Source organism: Thunnus maccoyii, chromosome 5 (assembly GCF_910596095.1).
Source record: "Thunnus maccoyii chromosome 5, fThuMac1.1, whole genome shotgun sequence".
In the NCBI taxonomy this organism is placed as follows: domain Eukaryota; kingdom Metazoa; phylum Chordata; class Actinopteri; order Scombriformes; family Scombridae; genus Thunnus; species Thunnus maccoyii.
The window spans coordinates 25,194,262-25,217,783 of NC_056537.1; the positions used below are offsets into that span (position 1 = coordinate 25,194,262).

The 23,522-nt window shown below is 42.6% G+C and overlaps 1 protein-coding gene across 5 annotated transcripts in view; it reads left to right on the plus strand.

Annotated features, from left to right (window-relative positions):
• Positions 1–23,522, plus strand: part of mical3a (microtubule associated monooxygenase, calponin and LIM domain containing 3a) — a 69,510-nt gene that overhangs the window by 28,285 nt on the left and 17,703 nt on the right. For 3 of the 5 annotated variants that reach the window (XM_042412882.1, XM_042412883.1, XM_042412884.1), the window contains exons 10-28: positions 171–297; positions 508–601; positions 760–789; positions 1,354–1,501; positions 2,808–3,004; positions 3,094–3,212; positions 3,300–3,365; positions 3,520–3,696; positions 12,117–12,303; positions 13,217–13,311; positions 13,579–13,672; positions 16,427–16,622; positions 17,038–17,318; positions 18,390–18,551; positions 20,355–20,429; positions 20,595–20,708; positions 20,797–20,879; positions 20,963–23,015; positions 23,110–23,204. In XM_042412882.1, the coding sequence (XP_042268816.1) occupies positions 171–297; positions 508–601; positions 760–789; positions 1,354–1,501; positions 2,808–3,004; positions 3,094–3,212; positions 3,300–3,365; positions 3,520–3,696; positions 12,117–12,303; positions 13,217–13,311; positions 13,579–13,672; positions 16,427–16,622; positions 17,038–17,318; positions 18,390–18,551; positions 20,355–20,429; positions 20,595–20,708; positions 20,797–20,879; positions 20,963–23,015; positions 23,110–23,204 (4,393 nt within the window). Of the gene's footprint in view, positions 1–170; positions 298–507; positions 602–759; positions 790–1,353; positions 1,502–2,807; positions 3,005–3,093; positions 3,213–3,299; positions 3,366–3,519; positions 3,697–5,231; positions 5,334–5,669; positions 5,754–7,523; positions 7,635–8,131; positions 8,195–8,410; positions 8,525–8,750; positions 8,856–9,247; positions 9,362–10,293; positions 10,396–11,588; positions 11,697–12,116; positions 12,304–13,216; positions 13,312–13,578; positions 13,673–16,426; positions 16,623–17,037; positions 17,319–17,636; positions 17,730–18,389; positions 18,552–19,035; positions 19,099–20,354; positions 20,430–20,594; positions 20,709–20,796; positions 20,880–20,962; positions 23,016–23,109; positions 23,205–23,522 lie in introns of all 5 variants that reach the window. The other 2 variants (XM_042412885.1, XM_042412886.1) reach the window with 2 other exon arrangements.

Sequence of the window (23,522 nt, forward strand, 5' to 3'; positions counted from 1 at the left end):
TCCTCTGAACTGCAGTAACTCTCTGTGCTCTTTGATAACAATGTTTATATGGTTTCTTCATCCATCATCATTGTTATTCAATTATGTTTTTCTCAATCTAATAAGAGGTCTCTGCCTATACAGTTAATGGGAATGTGTTATCTTTTAAAACTTTTTTCCTCTTTGCTTAGGGAGAGCATATATCGTCTACTGCCCCAAACAACACCGGAAAACGTCAGTAAGAACTTCAGTCACTACAGTGTGGATCCCACCACACGTTACCCCAACATTAGTCTCAACTTCTTAAAACCCAGCCAGGTGAGTCTGAGAGACAACCAATCACAACAACCCTCTTTTTCTCTCTCTCTGTTTTTTCATTGTAGAGAATTATTAGTTCAAAGTCAGGAACAACTACTCAATTAAAGTAGAATGTGCATGTATTTCTGTTACTGTGTGTACATAAGAACTCATTTTGTAATGATATTTGTTTCGTTTTTTAAATATGTAGTAATAATGTGGATGTTGCAGGTGCGGCACCTTGTTGACACAGGGGAGTCGAGGGAAATGCGAATTGAAATCGAGAATGTGATCAACTCGTCGACACCCAAGTTGGCCAGGAATGGTTTGTATCTCCGATGTGCTTCATATGCATTGACAAAAGAGGACTCGTAACTGTTTTAGTGTTGCAAAAAGACATTCCTTAATGTAGTGATTGATCGGTGTAGGATTTTGCTGCAATCACTGATGCTGAAATGTAATAATGAACTATTTTCACTCTAGACAATTACCTGCTTGACAAGCAGTCGCAAGGTAACACAAAAAGTCCCAAATGCATGGTGTTGCTTTTCAGGGATTCCTAATAGTTTTAACAATTTAATGGTTACCTGCTTTGTACTCATAAATGGATAATAGTGGAATGATGGAACTTTTTAGATGGACTGATTGCAGCCTATGAAGTGTATTTTGCCTGTACTAACTTGGTCATTGATACTCTCATTCGAGCTCCCTGGTTACAGTATATTCAACATAAAATATCACTCATAGCTGTTTTAAAGGTTTCCTGTGAGTTCTGCATCCTCTCCTAACCTCTCATTTGCATCCCTTTTCTCCTTTTACATCAGTAAAATCTTCACAGTTCATAATACCTCGTTGGCTGGTTAAAACTGGTACTAACATGGATGATGAGGCCATGGATGACAACACTTTATGACTCTGTGCTAAGCCTTGCCTGACCAAGGCCATTAGATTGCCCAACAAGAGATATGTAGTGCTGCCCAGAAACAGTTTTATATTTCTCTTCATGTTTAATCCAGATTCTCTCCAACCTGCTGCTTTAACATCGAGCCCTTTAATTTTCTCTTTCTGCCACGCCAGAATCCATAGCTCGATCCAGTAAACTACTCAACTGGTGCCAGAGACAAACCGAAGGATACAGGAACGTTAACGTAAGAGACCTCACCATGTCTTGGAAGAGCGGACTGGCCCTGTGCGCCCTCATTCACCGATACAGACCGGATCTCATGTGAGTATCTGAAATGAACACATGCAGAACACACACATAAGGAGCTGATTAGTACAGATGGTAAATTTGTTTACCAATGTGTGGAAACTCTGCGAAGCCTATCTCATCGTGGTCAGAGTGAAAGGGTTAAAACTGCTGTGGTACCTGGAATGACTAGCCCGCTGTGTTTATGTGAGGTTGTTGGTTACAAATGATATTTATTGTCTGGTTGGGACCTTGGTTTTGGGCTGTATATCATTGTAAATTAGATGACAGCTACCAGTCACAATGGCCTCTCTGGTCTCCCCTTACCCTCAAACACACATTATAAACAACACAGTCTCCATCTGCATTGCCTAATGTAGTTTGTTACTCTCTTGAGGCAACATAGCGATTAACATTATAAGCTATTAGCATCTCAGGCCTGCCTGACCTTTACCAAGTAGTACTGCGGTTGTGCTCCGCTGCCTTTGATAGGCTAGATTATGGAAGGAGGGGGAGGGAGACTCATGAGTGGAGATACCTTGGGAAAACTGTGTTCACGTGTACACATGTATAAGACGGATGGTTAAAGAGGTTTGAATGGAAGGTCCGCGCTGTGTCTGATGCGATGTTCCAGCGCTAATGCTTTTAAATGGACTGTTGAGCAGTATTGATGAGCCATGCTAATGGTGTTTTCAGCTAACAGCATAATGACATTTGCAGCAATGCTTTCCATAACATGTAAAGTAGCCTGCTATGTTTAGGGTAATGAAGCCTCTATGCCAGTTCCATTATATTCAAAGCTTTTGAATAGGTGTGGTTGGAAAATATAGATTTGTTCCCTCTCTAATTTTCTTAAATTTTACTGATTCATCAAAAAAAAAAAAAATGTTGCTGATGGTCAGTACTTTCTTCATTGATTTGGTGTGCTAAATATTTGAGAATGCCATTATCAGGACTGTAATAAAGGTTTTTGATATGCGTCATATAATATTGTTACTAGTAACCATGTCCTTAAATAAACCTTCATGTTTGGGATATAAAATGGAATTTACATCACAATGTTCATACACAGTGAATCTGATATCGTACATTCATGAGGTTCAGTGTCCAATATTAGTGTAATTTTCCCTCAGATTCCATTTTTAACTGTTAAAACAATTGAATCAAAAATCTGCATCAGTGTCACGTTTATAGGAACAGCAGTAGGCAGGAATGCTCATTATTTTCTGATTAGCTCTTTTTCTGTACATCCCATGCCTTTGACATTTCATTCACTGCTCCTATCCTCTCTTCTCTCATTCTCACTTTCTCTCTTTTTTTTCCTCCTTCTTCCTGCCCTCAGCGACTTTGACTCACTGGACGAGCGAGACCAGGAGAAGAACAACCAGTTGAGTTTTGACGTGGCGGAGAGGGAATTTGGCATCTCGCCCTGCATGACTGGCAAAGAGATGTCTTCTGTGGTTGAGCCAGACAAACTCTCTATGGTCATGTACCTCAGCCAGTTCTATGAGATGTTTAAGGACACAGTGCCACCTGGAGGTGAGAGACTGCCTTCAGTCCTGAAAGGGTTTAAGGTGCTTTTTCATTCTCATACTCTTACATATTTCTCTTTGTGGATTTCTTTTCAGATAACCACAATTTGAGTCCTGAGGAGAAGGCGGCACTGATATCCAGCACCAAATCTCCCATCTCCTTCCTCAGCAAGCTTGGTCAGAGCATAGCAATCTCAAGGAAACGCAACCCCAAGGTAAGATCCTCACTGAATCACCATTTACAGCACTTCACTATTCCATTGTTGCAGTGGGAGAGACAATAACTCATGACATTTCATCAGCAGGACAAAAAAGAGAAGGATGTGGATGGTTTGGGGAAGAGAAGGAAAACCAGCCAGTCTGAAGATGTGAGTAGTTCTGACAGCAAAGCGTCTCAGATGTTTAGCTTGTGATTATTGTTTAAGCAGCATATCCACGCAGAATGGACTAATTAATCCCACTAGACTGACAGCAACAGGCAAACCTTTTTTGTGTTTGTTTGAATTTCTACTCTTCCTGCAGGAGGAGGTATCCAAGACCGGTCGTGACGACAGGCCGTCTGTCCCACCTGTCTTGTCGGAGAGAAAGATGGATTCGGCCGCCGCGGGGAACAACAACAAAGTCAAGGTCATGGCCACCCAGCTGCTCGCCAAGTTTGAGGAGAACGCCCCAGCGCAGCACACAGGACTCAAAAGACAGGTATGGAGGAAATTGCATGGTTCAAAGCTACAGGGAAGAGAAGACTTTGTGGACATCGTAGGAGTTTAGACTGTCTCTGCGCTCTTGTTTTTGGTTTCATTGTTCTTACAATGAATATTTTGATGAACATGTAGATTTCATTCTTTGTGACAGGGCCTCTAGTCTCATGATGGAGGAGCTGTAGGCCACTGTATTAATGAGCTGAGGTCCAGAATGCTAATATTGGTCAGGCTGGGTATTGTTCCTGGTTCATGTAGGCGACCTCACACTGCTGACTGGGCTCAGAGGGCTCGGGTGAATTGGTTTGCAGAGCTTAGGTTTGTTAGCCACAGAGCAGTGGGAGGGAGGTGTGGGATACAAGAACACTAGACAGTATTGTTGATGGAGAGAAAGACAAATCTCAACTGTGGCTGTTTCAGACTACGTGTTGTTACTGTGTGTCTTGGAATAGCTGCTTCTGATGTGAACTTTCATTCTATAAAAGCTCGTGTTTGGGTGTTGCTTTGGCCATCGAATCTAAGCCCGTATTTATCAAGCGTCTCAGAATCATCAGGAATGCGATTAAAAACATTCGTACCTCAGAGTGGGACTGAGAGGAATTTAGGAAGTCTCCTACACTGACTTTCACAGGGACTACTCCCAGGAGAGAGTGTGTGGCATCGCTGTTTTATGACACTATAACCTGTTGTAATTAAGATGAGTTATTCTTCATCACAGATGCAAGTGACATCTAGCCAGGAGGATTATTTTCATGGAAGTTTTCATCCAAGTTGGTTTTACGACTTAAGCCAAATAGTTGGTTCTGACAAAATCATCACTATTTCACAACAGCACTCTCCCTGTTGCAAGAAAATGTAGCGTTGTGAAGACACAGGTTTCTGCAGGGACAGAGTGTGTTGTAATCGGTACCAGCACAAGGTCAGTCTCAAAAAAAGTCATCTCTGCTTCCACGATGACAAATATGGGCTTTGGTCTATAAAAATGGATGAAATATTGTGTTGATACAGTAGATGAGGCTGAATGGTGAGTAAGGAGAATATTTTGAGGATTTATAAAAGATCTATTAAGGCTTCGGTAGTACAACAAGGACCATTACATGCTATGTCACAGTTGTTTATTGAAATAATCTAACACTGGTTATGCTCCTATTTATTCACTGGCATTATGTTTTCACCAGGCTTGGGGGAGACATACTTTATACACACAAATGTGTTTTTCTTCTGTTTCCCTCTATAATTGAGGTACATACTGCATGACATGTGCTCTGGAGTATTTCTAAAAACTATTTCTCAGCATGATCTTCTTATGATTCTTTGTCATTTCCTTATTAGTTTTGGACACATATTTTCCAACCACTGTGACTCCATCCAGCCATGATTCACTTCCTTTTCTCTGTTTCTCTCTCTCTTTCTCTCTCTCTCTCTCTCTCCTGGTCTTCACCTCCCATCATGGACCATTTCATGATGCCTTGCATGGTTATTCGCTCTAATTACTGGCCACACTCGCTGTCCGCTCATCTTTATCTGACCACAAAGGGGGAGTCTCTGCCCAATCTGGATCGCCTTTTGCCCCCTAGCCCGCCCCAAATCCTTCTGAATGAGCCAGTGCGCCTGGCACCTGTCCCAGCATGGAGAAAGGTAAAGAGTGGACCCGCCCCACCCCTTTACTGACTAACCACTAGACTGTGCATCTAACCAGACATCCCTGTGGTGTGTCATAGTGGGCGAAGCTGCTTTGTGTTGACCTAGCACTTATCTGAGCCACCTTATCTGTAGACAGATCTCTTGTGTAAGATTTTGGAGGAACTAACTTAATAGCTCTGTTTTGTTAACCACACAACAAATATCCAATCACCTATGTGAGTGTTTTAACTTCTCAATAAGATGGCTATGGGTCTTTGTGTGTGTGTGTGTGAAAGACATAAGAGTGCAACACCGTCATCTCTCCCCCTTGCTTCTCCTGTCCTGGTTCAGAGACGCACACAGCAGCAGGAGCAGCTGAGCATTCGCTACAGAGAAAAGCTCAAGTGTCAGACGCTACCCTGCAGGGGGGAGCAGGTATGGTTAGCTGGCCTGGTAGTCCTCCACTCCTCCAACCCTCTCACATCCCATGAAGTCCAGGTTCACCCTATAGGATTCAGATGAACATGGATTGGCGCTCCAATCCAGAAGCAAGGGGAAGGGAAGGTAGCCTCGCCAAGCCAGACAATAGCTAATGAGCTCATTTTAAGATGCTGGGAAACATCCACCGAGAGCCGATTAAGCCCCATGTAGATCAATCAGTGAAATACGGAGAGTGTTTAGATGGCTTCATGACTCCAAAATTTAGACAACAGCTGTTTAAATTAGGTGTGTCAAATTAAAGATGATTCTGCAACTGCACAGTATTTCTCGCCTCAGCTGTATGGAGGAATGGATTTTGTTGGATAGTCGAGGAGAAATTTTGCAATGTTTCCAAACCCCCACAGAGAAATGGTAGAAAAATATTCTTTCCAAACTGCTCATACCTGCTTAAAAATAACACATAACACAAACAAGACTTGGACTGGCAGCTACTCAGGTCTGCAAGAACTGTTTTTCCATGTTGAAATTTGGTGGACATCTGTCTCAAACAAGCCTTGTCTTCAGGAAAAACAGTAAAATATGAGACCAGATAAGGGCGTTGCATTCATTGACAGAACATATGAGGAGTTAAAACTGTTTCACAAGAAGAAACAGAAAAAATAATTAATGATATTCTTCTATCATGTCTACCTTTCCCCTCTTGTTGATTTTTTTTTTTTTTTTTGCTACCTTTCTGTGACCTGAGAGCTCCAGTTCAAGGTCCCCTGGTATCCCGGTTAGCCACCATCCCTACTCATAGCTGCACAGACATGAGAATTAAGATCCACTGCAAGTGTACATTCACTCCTCCAGCCTCTGTAGAAGACCACCTATTGTCAGCTGGTCTACCACTCTCATGTGAATAACCGACTCAGCACAGTTAACTGCCCGCAACAGTTTTCTGCTGCTTATGCATAGAAATTTGTCTTTTTTTTGTCTTGTGACTAAGCATTCACATCACAGACATTGATTTAAAGCTTCATGCTCGCCTATTAAAAAGGATTTCATTCACCCGGTGTTCTTAAGTGTCCTCTCACTGTAAGTCTAGCTGCTGAGTAAATTAGTTGAAACTCAAATGTAAAGACTGGAAATAATCTTGATAATCCAAAGTACTTGAAGTGTTAGGGAAGTAGAGTGGCTGTTATTTTACAGTTATTAGTGAACTCCTTTTTATTTGCCCTCTTCTCATGAATCAGCCTTTGTTTTATTATGATATTCTCATCCCATTTTTTCTATAATATTCTATAATAAGTTTCTGTACACTCAGCTTTAAACCTCATGTCAAGGTTAATTATAACATCATTGAGCTATTTCCCCTTTTGGAAATGTCTCTCTTCAGCCATTGGACTGTATTTACAGTATGAAGCGGTTTATTTTTCCATGTGCGCTTTGTGGGTGGTCTTTTTCTTGGAGCATGTACGTGAGTGTGCACCAGTGTGTCAGGCATTGCTAATGGTGCTTGTAGTGTAAGTGAACCTAACATAAGTGCAGAGAGGCACCTCACTAATTCTATTAATCAACTCTATTATTAAGTGTGTGTCGAGTGTATACACATATGTCTCAGTTTTACAGTCTTTTGAAGGCACTGCAGTTCAGTCTGCCACTACGAATGACAATGAGAGGAAGTGTGAATCATATTTACTTGTAGCAGTAGCTCGTCATTTTCATCATCATTCTTCATCAACTTCTGCTGAATCTGCTGTTCCTGTCCTTCATCTCTCAAAGGCCAGAAGTGGCGCAGACCAACTGTCCAGCTCGGGTTCTCGGAGCTGCCCAAAGAAAACCATTCTGCTCCCTTCTTCTTCCTCCACTTCCTCGCTCTCTCTTCACTCAGAGGTGACACATTCTGCTGTATCCGTCTGTTTGTGTCTGTCTTTCTCTGTCTATCTCTGCTGCAAACCCATCTAGCATCCCATAACGCCTACCCCCGTGTTTCTTCTCCACAACCAGTCTTCTTAATTATGTCCGCTGCACCTCAGATTGGACCCCTGCAGTATGTAGTATAAATAACATTTCCCCAAGTGAACTTCCTACAAAGGTTACAGTCTTGTTTACTTCCTCGTGAGTGGGTAGTGTATGTCATTTTTATCAGAGCAGCTGCATGTTTTCATGCTGAAGGGTATGTTGTTGGGATGTGGCAGCTTATATATAAATGTAGACTCAGGAGACTTTGGGTAGTTTTTTCCTTATTGTCAGGCACTGTCAGAGATTCTGCATAACAAGCTGTACTCTGACACAACAGTCAACCACTCCTCTTGTAAGAACATAATTCTGCTTGACAAAAAAACAAAGTGTTAATGCAGTATGTGTGTCTGCTCATCTCTGCCTTTAAGCATTTGGGTAACAGTCCGGAGGACGAGGAACTTCAATACTACCAGATGCCTCTGAAATACGGGGTAGAGTAAAATGGATGATTGCATGGATATGTATTGAGTTTGCCACTGCTCTCTCTGTTTGTGTTTTTTTTTAATGAGATAATGGTTGGAGTAGCTGTAAACAGACTTCTGCTTGGAATAAACAGCCAAATCAGGCTTTTCTTTATATAAAAAAAAATGGTGTTAAAAGCAGCCCTTTAGCTACACCCAAGCCATCATCAAAGTCTTCTTTGGCAGGAGTGGAAGCCACTGCACCTGATAGACCCTGGACCCATTCACATACCTGGTATACAGGAGAGGGCTGACCGCCTTATCTCTAAGTTTAAGGGCAAACCTGACAAGCCACCAAAGGTGAACACCATGCATGGATACATTTTGTGAACATAGTTTCCAGTGTTGAGTATTATTTAATCTAGTAGCTCAAGTTAAAAATTCACATAAGCCTGTCAAGATTCAGTTTTACATTTCTGGGTATATTTCTTTGCCTACATGGGAAGAGAAAATGCTGTTGGTGTATGCGTGCACCTTCTCTAAAGTCTAATTACCTCTTTCAACCATCCCTCTTTTCTCCCTGGAGCCTAAGAAAAAGCCGTCCCGTTTCTTTTTAGAGCAGTGGCACTTGTCCCGAGGCCTGGCTGAGAGTCCTGGCTCACCACTCTCCTCTCCCGACTCTTGCAGAAAGGTTAGGTTTTTGGTGCTGTGGCCTGAGACTCTTCACACATCACTCTCTGTTGCACTGAGGCATAACCTCTTATGGAAGTTTTGAGTTTAAAACTGTACTTGCACTATAGGCTCAGTATTTATTTCTCAAGTGTAGCCTGTTGTTATGGTCGGTATTTCTGCTAGATGCCTTTCCTAACTGCAGGGCATTGCTGTCATAGTTAACTCACCCAGTCTTACATTACTGCATAAATTAGAGGCTGTCAGCTGGAACTATGAAAACAATCACTGACAAACCATATATGGCTTTTGCCACAATGACAAGGTTTTTGGAAACCACTAAAAAGGCAGAGAATAAACTACATTTTCAACTTCGCACATCCCTTTTGTGATTGAATCATTGTTTCTCTGCAGGAGCAAGTAAGGCCTCTGCATTCGGATGACCCAGTGCCCTTATATGTGCTTAGTATTCAGGAGAGGGCTGAGCAACTTGCCTCCCAATTTGAGGGCAAGCCAGCCGGACCACAGGTGAAATTTCACCATTCGCACAGATTATTATTTATACATGTTAATAAAGAAACACATTTTTTGGGAGTCTTTCCCTGTTGGTTAACTTTACCTTTGTAGGAGCAGAAACCAAAATCATCTATGTAACCCTATTACTGCAGGTTGTTGGCACTGTTAGTCAGTATACATTATTATGCAAATGATTGCCACATGTAAATAAAAACTCAAAACTGCTGTTAAACTAAATGGGAAATGAATGAAAAATGATGTGAAGGCAATGGATGTAATTTGACATAAAACATTACAAGTTTCTCTGTTTATATTGGGCAATGGGACTTACATGGCTAACCTTGACTGCAGAGCAGATGAATATACAGTTTTCTTCCCTGAAAGAGAGCTAGATATAAACTCTTTATGATATTTCATCTGTCGAAATTGTGCTAGTTGGGTAGCATTGTATGCTAGTAGAGGCTAATGTGTTAGCATAGAACACAAGAGGGAATGACTTGACAGAAAAAAAGTCAAGTTCAATTAACTTTAGTTGGTATTTGGACAGGTACAGAGTACAAGCACATTAGATTTGTTTATTTACACAGTTCTCAGTCATTTACAGAAAGAAAGATACAAAAAGAGAGATAAGAACATCATTAAAATGGAGAAACAGAACGTAGAAGTCACATTGAAATAGAAATAGCAGTGTTAGTAGCCCACTATTACTCAGCAAAATTATGCTAGTATGCTAGCATAACAACACCTGACTTTCTAAAGAGTCAGGTGTTTGGGAGTCAGTCTCCCAAAACAAAATTTGGTCTTATAAATTTATTTTAGACAATGGTGTAGAAGAGGAAAATTCTAAAACAAATCAACAGATAGCATTTTTGCAACTTTTTACCTTTTTAATTTAACTCAACTGTGCTTCTAACTACTCTCCTCTGTTCCTCCTTTTTGTGGAGCCTAAGAAAAAACCCTCATGTTTCTTTATGGAACAATGGCACCAAGCCCGAGCCCAGTACTCCCCTGATTCTTCCCCCTCCTCCTCTGACAGCTTGAGACAGGTAGTCATTTCACACCTGGAAGGAATGGAGTGCGGTGACGCTAACACACTACACATGTACTTGGTCTTTTAAGAAGATGCATCGTCTCACTTAGTTGAAGATGTTGCTTAACACAACTTAAGCTCACCTGAGACTTACTGGCTGTTTGTTGTGAAATATGAAGAATCTCATTTAACCTCTCACTTGTTTACTGTGGTTGTTCTGTTTAATATGTGGGCGAATAATTAGTTCCGTAACTGTGACTGATTTCTATCTGAACAGGTATCAAAATGTTTTTAGCTGGGCCGTGCTTGAACTCAATTATGATTCAAACAGTTATTTTGCCAAGGGAGTCCCTACTGGTTGTTGTGGATTGGAAGAGCAGCTTGGCAGCAAAAATCTAATTTAGTGTGAATCCCACGTCGACAAGCACAGTTCCAACTGCGGCGGAGTAACAATTTTGCAGTGCAGTGGGACTTCAGCACAGCAAAGTGTGCTCAAATCTCGTCCATAGTAATAGTTTTCTTGGCGTAGGTTTGCCTCATACTACATGTGATGCCCATTCTATGAAAGTATGAAAGCTCCTTTCAGCATTCAGTTTTATTTGTATTTATTGTTTGATTAGTCAGAGAAGTGGTGGAATGCCATTGTGAGGCTTTCCCGAGTGTGCATGTGAATGAAAAATATGAATTAATGCATGACTGCTTTACATGAGTGTGTAAGCATGTGTAGTACTCCTCATAAACAGAGAGCATAGGTCCACTAAACAGCTGCAGTCTTTCAAAGTATTGGTGTTGATCTCTGTGATCTCTTTTTCTATTGTCCCAAATCCAATAAAGGTATTTGTCGGCAGGTAAATGCACATTGGACCTTAAAGAATTATTTGTTTGACTGAGGGCAGAAGTGATTTTTTTTCAGCTTTGGACTTGTCTCAGTTTGTTTGGTTTGAAGCTAGGTGGGGCTGCCAGCTGATCTAAACACTAGATCAGCAAAGCATGGAAACATCGCTCTGTCATGTCTAGATGCCCTGTATTGTTTGTGAATACCCTCTGTGTTTAAGCACTTGTTGCTATGCTGAGTGATTTCTTTCCACACTCCTCTGCCCCCCTCCCCCCGATCCTATCCGTTTTCTGTTTTTCATGTTTCCTTCTCCTGCATCATTTTCTAACATTTCTCCACCTCTTCTTTTTTTTCCCCCTTAATGCTGTTGATAGCGCTATGTAAGGATGTACACAGGGGGAGTTAGCTCATTGGCTGAGCAGATAGCCACTCAGCTTCAGTCTCAGGAAGAGCCCAAGCCTCTGCCTGAAAGGAGGGATTTGGTAAGCACGCTGCCCCCCCCGGGGTAGGAGGCATGTGGCTGCTGCACAAATCAGAACCTCAGAGAGTGTTGTTTGCTGTCACAAGTTAACCTTGATCCATCTCCCTTTAGCTGTACAGTGTGTGTTCAACAAGTAATCGCAGTTTGGGCTACTGTTGTGTTTGTAGATGGTAAAGAGAGATGAGTTTTTATTGTTCATCCCTGTTCCTACTTATAATCTTTGACTCACTGTGTTGTGGTATTGTTATTAGGTTATAAATTAGCTCAATACCCAGCATACATCTACTTGGTTTGGCGTGTGAGCGTGTTGATGTCCACTAAATCTTATGTATTTAAACCCTTCCTCCTCTCTAATCTCCTCGCCTCTCCTCTCCTCCTCTCCTCCTCTTAAAAACTGATTCGATGGCGTTTCTTTTCACAGGGCTCCCTCCGTAAAGAGTTCCCCGTCAACATTGGAGGCAGCGATGTCTGCTTTTTCTGTCGAAAGCGTGTGTATGTGATGGAGAGGCTGAGTGCAGAAGGGAAATTCTTCCATCGCAGCTGCTTCAAGTGCGACTACTGTGGCACCACACTACGACTGTCCTCCTATGCCTTTGATGTGGAGGATGGTAAGACTCACATTAAGGAAACTTATCTTGTTTCATTTACATTGCATACTGTCATTCAGTTCTTTATCATTAACTGCAGCCAAAATGAATTAAACGTACCTTTGGCTTCATGATCACAGTAGTATAGAGTGAAAACAATGAGAATTAATATTTACTTTGATGACTTGGACTAAACAATTTTAATCAAGTGTAATTGTAAGCCAGAAAATATCACATCAATCAGTGACTTTTTCCACCAGTCATTTCTTGAATGTGTGACTTCGGTGCCCCCCAGTGGTAGTATCAAAAAAGAAACTGGCAGACAGACAATTTGCACCACAACAACCTTCCACTCCCATCATGGACCTGAGCCATGAATGAGATGAATGCAAGACATAAACTACAACAAATTTCATTTTTATACAAACAAAACCTCATGCCATCAGAATAATTTTGAAACTGCTATAACCACATGTAATTTGAAGATCCGGTGGCTTTAATTGAAGACAATGTGATGTGACATTACAGTGACCCCAGATTGGAGTGAAGTCTTATGATTCATATTTTCCCTCTCTGGGAGGTGTCTATTATTCTGAAGGACAGGCAGCAGATTGTTCATTCAGACAGAGTAACTGTTTCTCAGAGTTTGCCGTGGGACTAAAACCCACTGAGGGTCTGAACTGAGACAGAAAGGAAGAATTTTTTTATTCTAAATAACAAACACACAGTCTGCTTCTGCAGAACAGATAAAGCCTTTGGACTCTTTGAGTTGATATTTACAGAATATGCTCTGCATACACAGCACCAGTCACAAGTTTAGACACACTTTGTCATTCAAATGAATGGGAAAGTGTGTCCAAACTTTTACTGTATTTATTCATTTTTGCATTCATTATTTCTTCTCATTTACTCTCTTCTTCCTTTAATCCTGCAGGGAAATTTTATTGCAAGCCGCACTACTGCTATCGTCTGTCTGGCTATGCTCAGAGAAAGAGGCCTGCTCCCTCCCCTGCTCCAATCACAGCTAAGGTACTTGTTTTCTATTTACTACATCCTGGTGGAAATCAGGGCTGGCTGGCAAATAATGAAGAAATGAATTATTTGGTTTTATCTCAAAAAAACAGTGCTTAGTTATGGGCACAAGGGCCAACATGTGGGAAGCAGAGCAGAATATTAAACAGGAAATATTTTGTCCCTCAATCGTCTGTTCTTGTGTTATGACATTTTGTACATCCATAAGACCACTTGTGTCTCCCAACACTTTGCTGTGGTTGACATCAGCTGTCTTTTTTGCAGGAGAACCAAGCGCCCCAAACTCCTGTGGCGACCGTGGATGCCCCCGGAAGGGCGATGGCAGTGGCAGCCCCCTCGGCCGAGCTCCAGCCTTCAGGTACCCCACTTTCCTCTCTTGCTGTGGCGGCTGCGCCCTGCCGTCTGGCCATGGGCGTGGGATCGATGCGTATCCTCCGCCGCACACTCTCCTGGACCTGCCACCAGGTGGCACACAACCCCCTAGACTCTCCCTTCCTGTGTACCTACTGCATCTACCTCTTCTGCTGTTTCACCATCAATGTCCTGCTCAACCTCCTCTAGCATGACTCTCTTGTCCCTCTTCTTTTTTTCCCCCCCTTCCTTCCTTCCTTTCTTTTACTCTTTGCCAACTAATATGGGATTGTATAGATTTAGCTCTCGCATTCTCCTCTGATTGTATTGACTCACTGAGCCTGCGGGGTGTTCATGTACATCTTGTGATTCTTCATCTCAGTGATTTATATCTTGAAGATGCAGCATTCTTTCTGTTTCTGTTAGCAACCATTTTATAACTCGTGATTGGCCGAGACAGTTAAGCAGCGCTCTGGCAGCGTCATTTTAGAAGTGAATGGTGCATCTTGAATTTATTTATTTTACTTGGCTTGGAAATTAAAATTAGTTTGGCAAAGTTCCTTCTGGTCAGCGCTCCAGGCAGCAATATTAACCATTTCTATGACTCTCTCGCACAGCTTCCTATTCTGATTTTATTGTTAGACGTGGCAGCAAAGTGCCAGATTTCTTAATTCAAAATATCAGTTAAAAATTGGCATTTAGCTTTACATTCATGTATTTTAAGTGAATTATCTACCTAAATATGATTTTTGCCTGCCATTGTTTTAATGAAGAGCCAAGCTTAATTCTTTTGTGATTGTAACCTCTAGTGGCCTGTGACTGCTCTCTTTAAGCTCTACCTCCTCTCCTGTGTGATGTGTTTCTTTTAGAGCCTGCTTTGTGATGTGTTTCTCTCCTATCTGTAAGCTGTTTTGCACCTACAGTATCTCTCTCACTGAAACTCACCATACTGTGATGAAAGTGCCTGTATCAGTGTTTTTTGTGAGCTTTACCTTTCCCCCTCCTATCAGAGCAGCTTAAAACTGAGAGCTCTACTAGTGCTTGAATTAGTGCCTGTGATTGGTTCTCCTGTGATTTTTTTTTTTTTTCCCACTCCTCTGTCCGACCTTCTTGGCTGCCCTGTCCTCCTGCATCCCTCAACCTCTCACCCCAGTCAGACTGCTGTTAAGACCCACTTGTGTTTGCTCAGTATACTGTATGCATCTTTGCAGCATTATTTGCGTTGCGTATTATAGTTCAATATTTTCAATAAGACCAGAAAGAGGTGAACAGAATAGACAGAGAGAAAAGTAAACATGAAGATTTAATAAGTAAAGTGTAGGCCTGCTGCATTGTGTGGCAAGTGTAGTATTATAACATGAGAGTAGTTAATTACAAATACTCTAGTAATACTAAACATATCTAACATGAATTCTATGACAAGCTTTGATAATTATATTCCGTACTAGGCGATATGAGAAATAAATGTGACGTGTGTCACAATATCTCTACAGGTGTGGAAAAACCTATATCATATTTTCTTGATCATATCAGACTTTATTCAGCGTTCAAAATTAATTATTTGTTCAAAATGACTATTTTCAGCTGATATTCTCAAGTATTTTAAGTAATTTTAGGAGAAATCTGACTAAGTTATTACTGTGTGCCGTTCATTCATTATCGTTTATGACTAATGACATGGTAAATGATAAGTATCAATATAGTGCTCTCTGTGGAAATGGCAGTATAAGTCGTTTTCACTTTTAATTTCAAGGTTCATTTGTGTGGAAAGATGAAGCATAAAATTTGAAAGGACTGGGTAGTTTTAGCTATCTTACATTTTCAGGCATGTTGCCTTGTTAAGGAGAGAGAAAGGAACAATTGCAGCTGTTTGACCAAATTCCTCATCTACTAAAAAAAAATAAGTTACAGTATCAAATATCACACATTCACTGTCACACATATCCTTTTTTTAGTGGGATTTACATGGGGGTCATCGGTCATGGGGGGCAATTTTATTTCCGCTTAAAGTGAGTGGAGAGATGACAGATGTAGTATAATAAGTAAAGTACTATTTTGATCCATTCCACTCACATTCCCCAAAACCCTGAAAGACAATTTTCAGAAAGAAAAATACAGTTTTAAGATTTGCTTCTCAGGATGGGAAAAAGGCAAGGCACCAACCTTGTACCTATAACTGTAGAATAATAAAACTGTCTTAGAGTGTTAAACTTATTTGTGTTTGTTGATACTATTTGCTGTAGGAATATAATCTAATGCAATAAATTCAGTTATAGAGCTTAAATCGGTGTGTTCTTGTCAGTTTGTCCTTAAAATACAAGTTTGCTTTTGTATAGTGGGATTAAAATGGGAATAATAATATAATTGTACAAAAAATGTGTCGAAATACTCTAGTTTTACTGTTGGATGTGTGATGGATTTGATGCTATTAGACTGATGCTGACACACAGACATCGTCAGAATTAATTTGTATCCATAATAGTACTTTTTGTACACAGTAGGCATGTTATAGTTCAGTTTACTTACACAGAGCCAAATATAGTTAGAAGCCTAATCACGCCTATGCCCTCAGTCAGTCCTGCAGAGGGTTATGTTCCTCTCTGCTCCTCTCCTCTCTGCTGTGTATCTACCTGATTCTCAGTTGTATTTTCTGTGCTCTCTTTCCCTCCAACTTCGGTGCTCTGCTTCCTTACCTGCTTCCCGGCCTGATGTCATCGTTTCACCTGGGGGTCCCCACCTCGTGCTCCACCGTCAACCACAGCGCCGGAGGTCAACGGGCTGCAGGAGCCGAGCCTAGCTAAACGACTGCGGGGAACTCCTGAGCGCATCGAGCTGGAGAACTACCGCCTGTCGATGCAGAGGGAGGAGGAGCTGGAGGAGGTGCCGGAGGAGACGCTGGCGGAACACAACCTCAGCAGCGTGCTGGACAAGGCCACAGATGCTGACCTGGGTTCCAGGTAAGAGCAGAACAACAGCATACGCTCTTTGTCAGGGTTGAAAAACATTTTTAGTATTTCTAGTGTGCTGAAACCCTGATGTGGATTATTGGAATTGATCCTTTGTTAAATCAGTTTCTTGTGCTGTTCTTCTTTATTTTGTTAGTTGTTCTGTTTTTTCTTTTGTGGTTTCTTTCATTCTTATAATTTCTGACATTCAAAGTGTACACTCTGTTGATTCTTCAACACTGGATGTCAGAAAAGCTTGCAGGAGAACATGTAGATATTCAAATTCAGCGCCTACAGAAAATGTTAGAGGAAGTTAGAGTCGATGTGAAATTCATTCTGTCAGTGACATGGCCTGTCGTTTGCAAACACTCGTGTTCCCTCCCACTTAATCTAACACTTCTGGGACTCCTCTTCTGTTTTCCAACAGTAGCTCAGAGTCAGACATGGAGGAGGAGGACGAGCAGGAGGATCAGGATCAGGAGGAGGTGGAGGTGGAGCAGGAGCAGCAACCTCTCAGCCCCTCAGACCTCGGCGGTGTTCCCTGGAAGGAGGCGGTAGAGCTCCACGCCAAACTGAGGGGCGACGACGCAGAGGGCGAGGCTGTGGCCGACGCGGTCAGCAGGGACGGAGAAGTAGAGGAGGAGGAAGAAGAGGAGGAAGAGGACGAGGAGGAGGAGGATGAGGAGGAGGAGGAGGAGTCGAGCGATGGTAAATTATGTTTTTTACACTCTTGGTGCGATTTACAGAGTGCTTCCTGTGAAGACTGGAAAAGTAGTCCGTTTCCTTTTGTGTATGTTTTTGTATGTTTACACCCTGTCCGACACAATTCAGAACTCCACCTACTTTTTATTGAATTCTGTTCCACGTGTAGTGTCTGTCTCAAACATTGTTGCTTCTTCCCTCCTTCTCCACCTTCTCCTCTTCATTTCTTCCTCCCCATGTGAACTGTGTTTGTGTGGGTGCGTGTATGCGTGTATGTGTATGTATATATTTTTTTGTTGGGCCTCTGTCTCCCCCTGCTGGCAGAGGGGGATTACTGCCCCTGGGACAGGGAGCTCCAGTCAGGCCTTTGGCTAGAGAAGTACCTAACAGATGAAGAGGATGTTGGTACATTTAAAGGTAGCAGCAGAACTGCCTGTGGATGTGTTTTGAGCGTGATATATAATCCTTGCTGGTTTGGGTTTCTTTTTTCAAGGATTTCTCCAATTAGCGTGGCTTTCTATTTTTGGTATCTTTTTGTTTTTTGATTTGTCGGTTGCAGTTTTGTGTTCATAGTGGTGCCTTTCTTAGAATTATGAATCCCATTTTTAACCTGCTGTTTAACACATCTGTTTTTGTGTATGGCTTTGAAATACTAATCTGATAGATACCAGAGATTTTTTGTTTCCCCCCTAGGTGCTGCAGTATGGTTTGGTATTGATCGGCAGACTTTTTCTGTTGAAGAAATGGATTTTTATTTTTTTTATCTTTATATCTTTGAAGCTCACTCTTTTGGTTTGATTTTTTTTTTGCAGTCTAGTGCATGCAGCCTCCCTCTACTCCTCTCTGATGATTTTTCATTGCCACTATATTCTAACTGTCTCTCTGCCTTCTCTCCTTCATATTTGTCCTGTCTTTTCCCTCTCTCTCTGTCTCTTCTTCCTCTTGTGTGTCTCTCTACCTTCCCTGCACAACTATCCTACTTCCTCTTTATCTCTCTCTCTGCTCTCTTGGTTCACACAACTTCACCACACCCCAAAAAAACACAACGCTGCATCATACGCTGACACCCTCATTTAGCCAGGAACCTACAGATTCAGCAAGTCCTGCAGCCTGTGGATCCCCAGGCCATTCCAGGGTTGGTGAGAACACACCTGGACTCTGAGACAGACAAGGATGGCCAGCCAGCCTCAGGCTCCCAACTCTCCCAACCCTCTGAGCTCACGCAGCCCTCCTCCACAGGTAACCCACCCTGAGGAGCTGAACTCTGGGAAGGCTTTGCTTGGCGAGTCCCAGGCTGTAGGCCGTCACGGGGTTAAGGATCAGAGTGTCTCATTGCACCAGTGTGGCTGCTGCTGTTCTGTTTGTATGTCTGCGTCTGGGACAGGAGGAGCCACCTCCCCCAACTAACCCACCTGTTGTTTATAATCATCTCTGATTTTGTACATTTTTGTCACATTGCTTTTTTTCTCGGAATGTCTAATTTTGTATTCAATCTTTTAATTTGTTGTTTACAGTCGCTGTTGGTCCTCTGGGGTGAACATTAAGTTCTTCAAACGCATCCCAGTGCACCATATAACCCCCCCCTTGTCAATTCTTTTGATTTTTTTGTCCTGCTTTGTTCTTTTGTGTTCTGCTATGTTCTTTCCCATGTGTCTAATTACTTTACTGTTATTTCCCCTGCCATCTATCCCTCGTTGTTCTGTATCTTCTGGTTTGAATGTAGCCCCTGCCCACACATCCGCCCGACACGAGGCTGTGCGAGTCTGGTTGGAGTCAATGTCTGGAGGTAGCACAGACTTAAAAAAGGGATCTCACAACATCCCGTCTTAGACTCATATTCTATCTGTCTGTCGGCTGGCCTTTTCCTGGAGCATGCACGAACACATGCAAAGACCGGTAGACTCACAAGCATGCATGCTGTAAGGCTGTCACTCTCGAGAGTTCTGCTCTCTTGGGGTCAGATCAACACCTGTATTTCACCTTTCACAACCCAACCTCTCATCCTACCCTTTCAACTTCCAAACAATGTATTTTCTCTTTACTTGCTTGGTGTATTGTCCTGTAATGTAACATATTCCAGAGACAGATAAGCCATCAAGGCTTGAAAACACTTAACATCATGGTGTTTCTTGCCCTGATGGGTAATGTGTGAAGTATTGCACTTGGAAGCTGTTACTGTTGGTATATTTTAGGACTAACCCTTTACTGGCACTTATACTAGCACAAAGTTCAGAGAATGATGCTGTTGAGGTACTTGATCAACTGTTTAAAAGCTTGAATGAATCAAATGAGAGTTCTACATATACATTTGGGTTTATGGGCAGCACTTGTGTTCTGGGTTAAAAGCTTAATATGATCTCCTTGTGCTCCGACCCATTAGAAGTGGATATTCTTTCGGTACGTGCCTGTGCACCCACCTGAACAAAGGCATATTCAGTGCATTTAGCAGAAATTATAGTAATGGTTATGCTATTATTTCCAAATTGCATGTATTAACTATGTGGGTTATTTCCCTGTGTCAGTTTTGTTGGAACAATAGTCTCTCCCACAAAATTTTGTTTACTTGAGGATCGGTTCTGCTTTTGCTTGATAATCCTAAAATGAATAGCTGCATGTATCTGTCCACAAATGCTACTCTGTACCCATCCTTTGTTCATATTTATTAACAGACCTACTGCATATTATTTCATTTGTATGCAGAACTAATGGTTTCCTTGCCAGAAAAACCTTCCTTAAAGCTGTCCTCACAAAAAAAAAAAGGATTTTGGTTTTGAAGCCTTTTCATCCTTTTTTAACCTTAAATTTCTTTCTATAACTGCGCTCCACTCTTTTAAATTGGTCTTGATAGATTTTTTCATTAAGAAATCTTTGAACTCCGGTGCTTTTTTTTTAAAAAAGTAAGCTAGCAACTAGAATTTTTGAGAAAATTTCAGTTAAGGTTAGGTTATTAGGAAGTTGGAAAAAGTTCTCACTATGTTATTGACTGAAGAGAGAATGTGTTACTCAGTTAGATAATTTCTTGCCATTTCTTTGTCACGCCAGAGCCCTGCGAGGATGACGACCTGGAAGCAGAAGCAGACAGTCCAGATATGGAGCCTGGTACAGAGATGGATCAGGGTAGGCAGCCAAAATAATACAGATGATAATAAAACCATCAATTCAAAATAACAGTTTTTTTGTTTACATAGAGCTATGCTCCATTACAATAAAAGTTTGGAGATAATTACAGTTGTAATGCTGTGTAACGGTACAGTATTTTATAATGCTATGTTTCAATTCCAGATGACATCCCCTCAGATGCAGAAGCTGAGGCTCGTTTGCACCAGCCGGGGCTCACTGAAGCGCCTCCTGAGGAAGACAAAAAATCTGAAAGTCTGGGAATGGCTTCAAGTATTGGTACATGTCACTAATCATCTTCAAATGGATCACTCAGATATATTTTTTTTACATTAATAAAAAACATTTTTGTTGTTTGTTCATTCAGAACCATCCAGCACCAGCCCGGTGCAGAAAGAAGAGGATGTTGTCCTTTCCCCACTTAAACCATCTCCCCAACCTGAAACACAGGTGAGATAACTTCATGGTTATCAAGTTGAGGGTATGCAATGTTCATTTTGACTAAATCCTGATCTTCTGTTTTTTTCCCTCAGATAACTCCGATATCTCCTCCCTGCCTGGTGAAGTCTCTGGGCACTCGCTTTTTCCCAGAACCTTTCATTCCTGAGGAAGTGACACTTGAGCGAACAACTCCGTCTCCAGTCGCCAAGAGCCCAGTGTGCCCTTCACCTGCTCCTGCCCACAATCCTTCTTCTGTCCCTTCTCCCACTCTTGCTGCTGCTGCTCCTGCCTCATCTCCCCCCAGGTCACCCGCCGAATCACCCATCATCTCTCCAGTCAAGCCAGCCATCGAGTCACCTGTCAGATCCCCTGTCAAGTCACCGGTTGACTCCCCAATCTGCTCCCAGCCCACCCCCCTACCAGAGACTTGCACACCTAAATCTCCGGTCTACCCTCACCGCTCAATTTGCCCTCTCACAGGCAACCCCCTCTCCCCAATCTGTGCCCAGCCTTTAACCTGCCGTGAACCCTCATCACCCCTCACCTCTGATTCGCCTGTCAGAACTCAACCTGTCCCCGCTGTCACTTCGACACCTATGGCCAAAACAGAGAAGGCCGCATCTGAATCCTCAAAGTCTGAAGACTCCTCAACAGACGAAACTCCATCTAAAAAGACTGATATCATTGAGGAATTTTGGTTAAAGAGTGCCGAGATCAGAAAGAGCCTCGGTCTCACTCCTCTGGACCGCAGCAGTAAAATCTTAGAGAAAAGTGTTGATAAGGCTCCAACGCAGGAATCCACCCCTGCCAAGACTCAACCTCCGGATGTTTCTGAGGAGCAGAAGCCTGCATTTACTGGCCGCGCTGTCATTCGCAGACTCAACATCACTCTTGAGGGTCAGGTCATTACTCCCATTGCTCCTCCGGAGCTCAAGAGTAATGGCTCTGATAAGAGGGACCTCAGCAGCAGCTCTGGCTTGGGGTTGAATGGGAGCATGGCCACGAGCCAGACGGCAAACAGTGACAGCTATAACACGTCTGACTCCACCATGCTCACCCCACCCTCCAGTCCACCACCACCTGTGCCTGCTAATCAGTCTCCAGCCGTGCTCAGGCAGCAGAGACACCAGGTGTCCTGGAGCAACGGAACAGATAAACCTCCGTGTGAGCGTGCCAAAGAGCCAGCAAAAATTAAGACTCCGGTTCCTGCACCGAGGACGCAGCTGAGCCCCGTGTCTGTGCCCAAGCCTGCACCCAGGAAAGTCTCGTCACCACAACCAGATATAGAAACAACTCCCGTGGTTGTCATGAGGGAAAAGAAGAAGCCGCGGCCGGAGGAGGCGAGGAAGTCGTTTGTGGAGACGGTGGAGGAGATTCCGTTTGCTGATGACGTTGAGGAGACGTATGATGAGCGGACGCCAGAAACGAGCATGAACAAGTTCTACACTCCACCCACCAGCAAGCCCAGCAGGGAGAGACCTCCTCTGCATCTGGCCTTAGCAATGGAGAACGGTAAACCCAATATTCCTGTCAACCCGACCCCTAAGACCCAGAGGGCGACTCAGTTCTCTCAGGAGGCCAAAGAGATCGCTGAGGAGAGAATCAGGGCCAGAGAAAAGTCCATCAAGAGCCAGGCTCTGAAAGATGCCATGGCCAAGCAGCTAAATAAAATGAAAGAATCTGATATAGACAAGGGTGCCTCACCTAAAGTGGCCTGGAGTGTAACCCCAGATGTTGCTGGAAAAACGAAAAAGTCAGCCGGATCTCCGAAGACATCAGCTGTGAAAGCTCTGGAGTCAAAGAAGGCAGAGGTTCTACCCGAACGTTTCTTCAGCAGCAACAAGAGTCTGGACAGCTCTGTGGCTTCATCTGACGGCTCCTCCTCGACTAAGAGCAAGAAACGAAGTTCCCTCTTCTCACCTCGCAAAAATAAGAAGGAGAAAAAAGCCAAGAATGACAGCAGCAAGCTCTCTGGCACAGATGAGACACCGCCCAAACACAAGTCACTGTGGAAGGCTGTCTTCTCAGGCTACAAGAAGGACAAAAAGAAGAAGGATGACAAATCATGTCCAAGCACGCCATCCTCCAGTTCCACCACGCAGGACTCTGGGAAGAAGAGAACATCACCTCTTGGAAAGTCATCAGGTGATTGAAATGTGTTTTTTTTGAACATGGTATTATGCTTCACTTTCTGCAAAATGGTCTGCAAACTAATCCCTTTGCTTGTTTTATGTTACAGACTTGAAATCACGCAGAAACTTGAGCTTTTCCGAGGATTCAGACCTGTCATGTGACGACATTCTGGAGAGATCCTCCCAGAAGTCAAAGGCAGATGTGAGTAACAATAGATGCAAGTAGAGACATCACATTTTTGACAAAAAGGTATTTAAACTGAATTGACTGAACACATTTTTAACAGGAGATTTGAGTTTGAATCATCCATCTAGATGATGATTTGACTCGCCATCTTTGGAAACTCCTATAGCTCCTGAATAACTATTTAACCTAGGCATAAAGCATAAAATGAAGCATGATACTAAAAGTGCTCTTCAAAATAGATTGTCGTTGGCAATTTCATCATAATCAGCCTTCATGCTTTTCCAGTGTGAAAACTGGAAGTGAGCATCAAAGATAGTCAAGTGGGCGGCATTG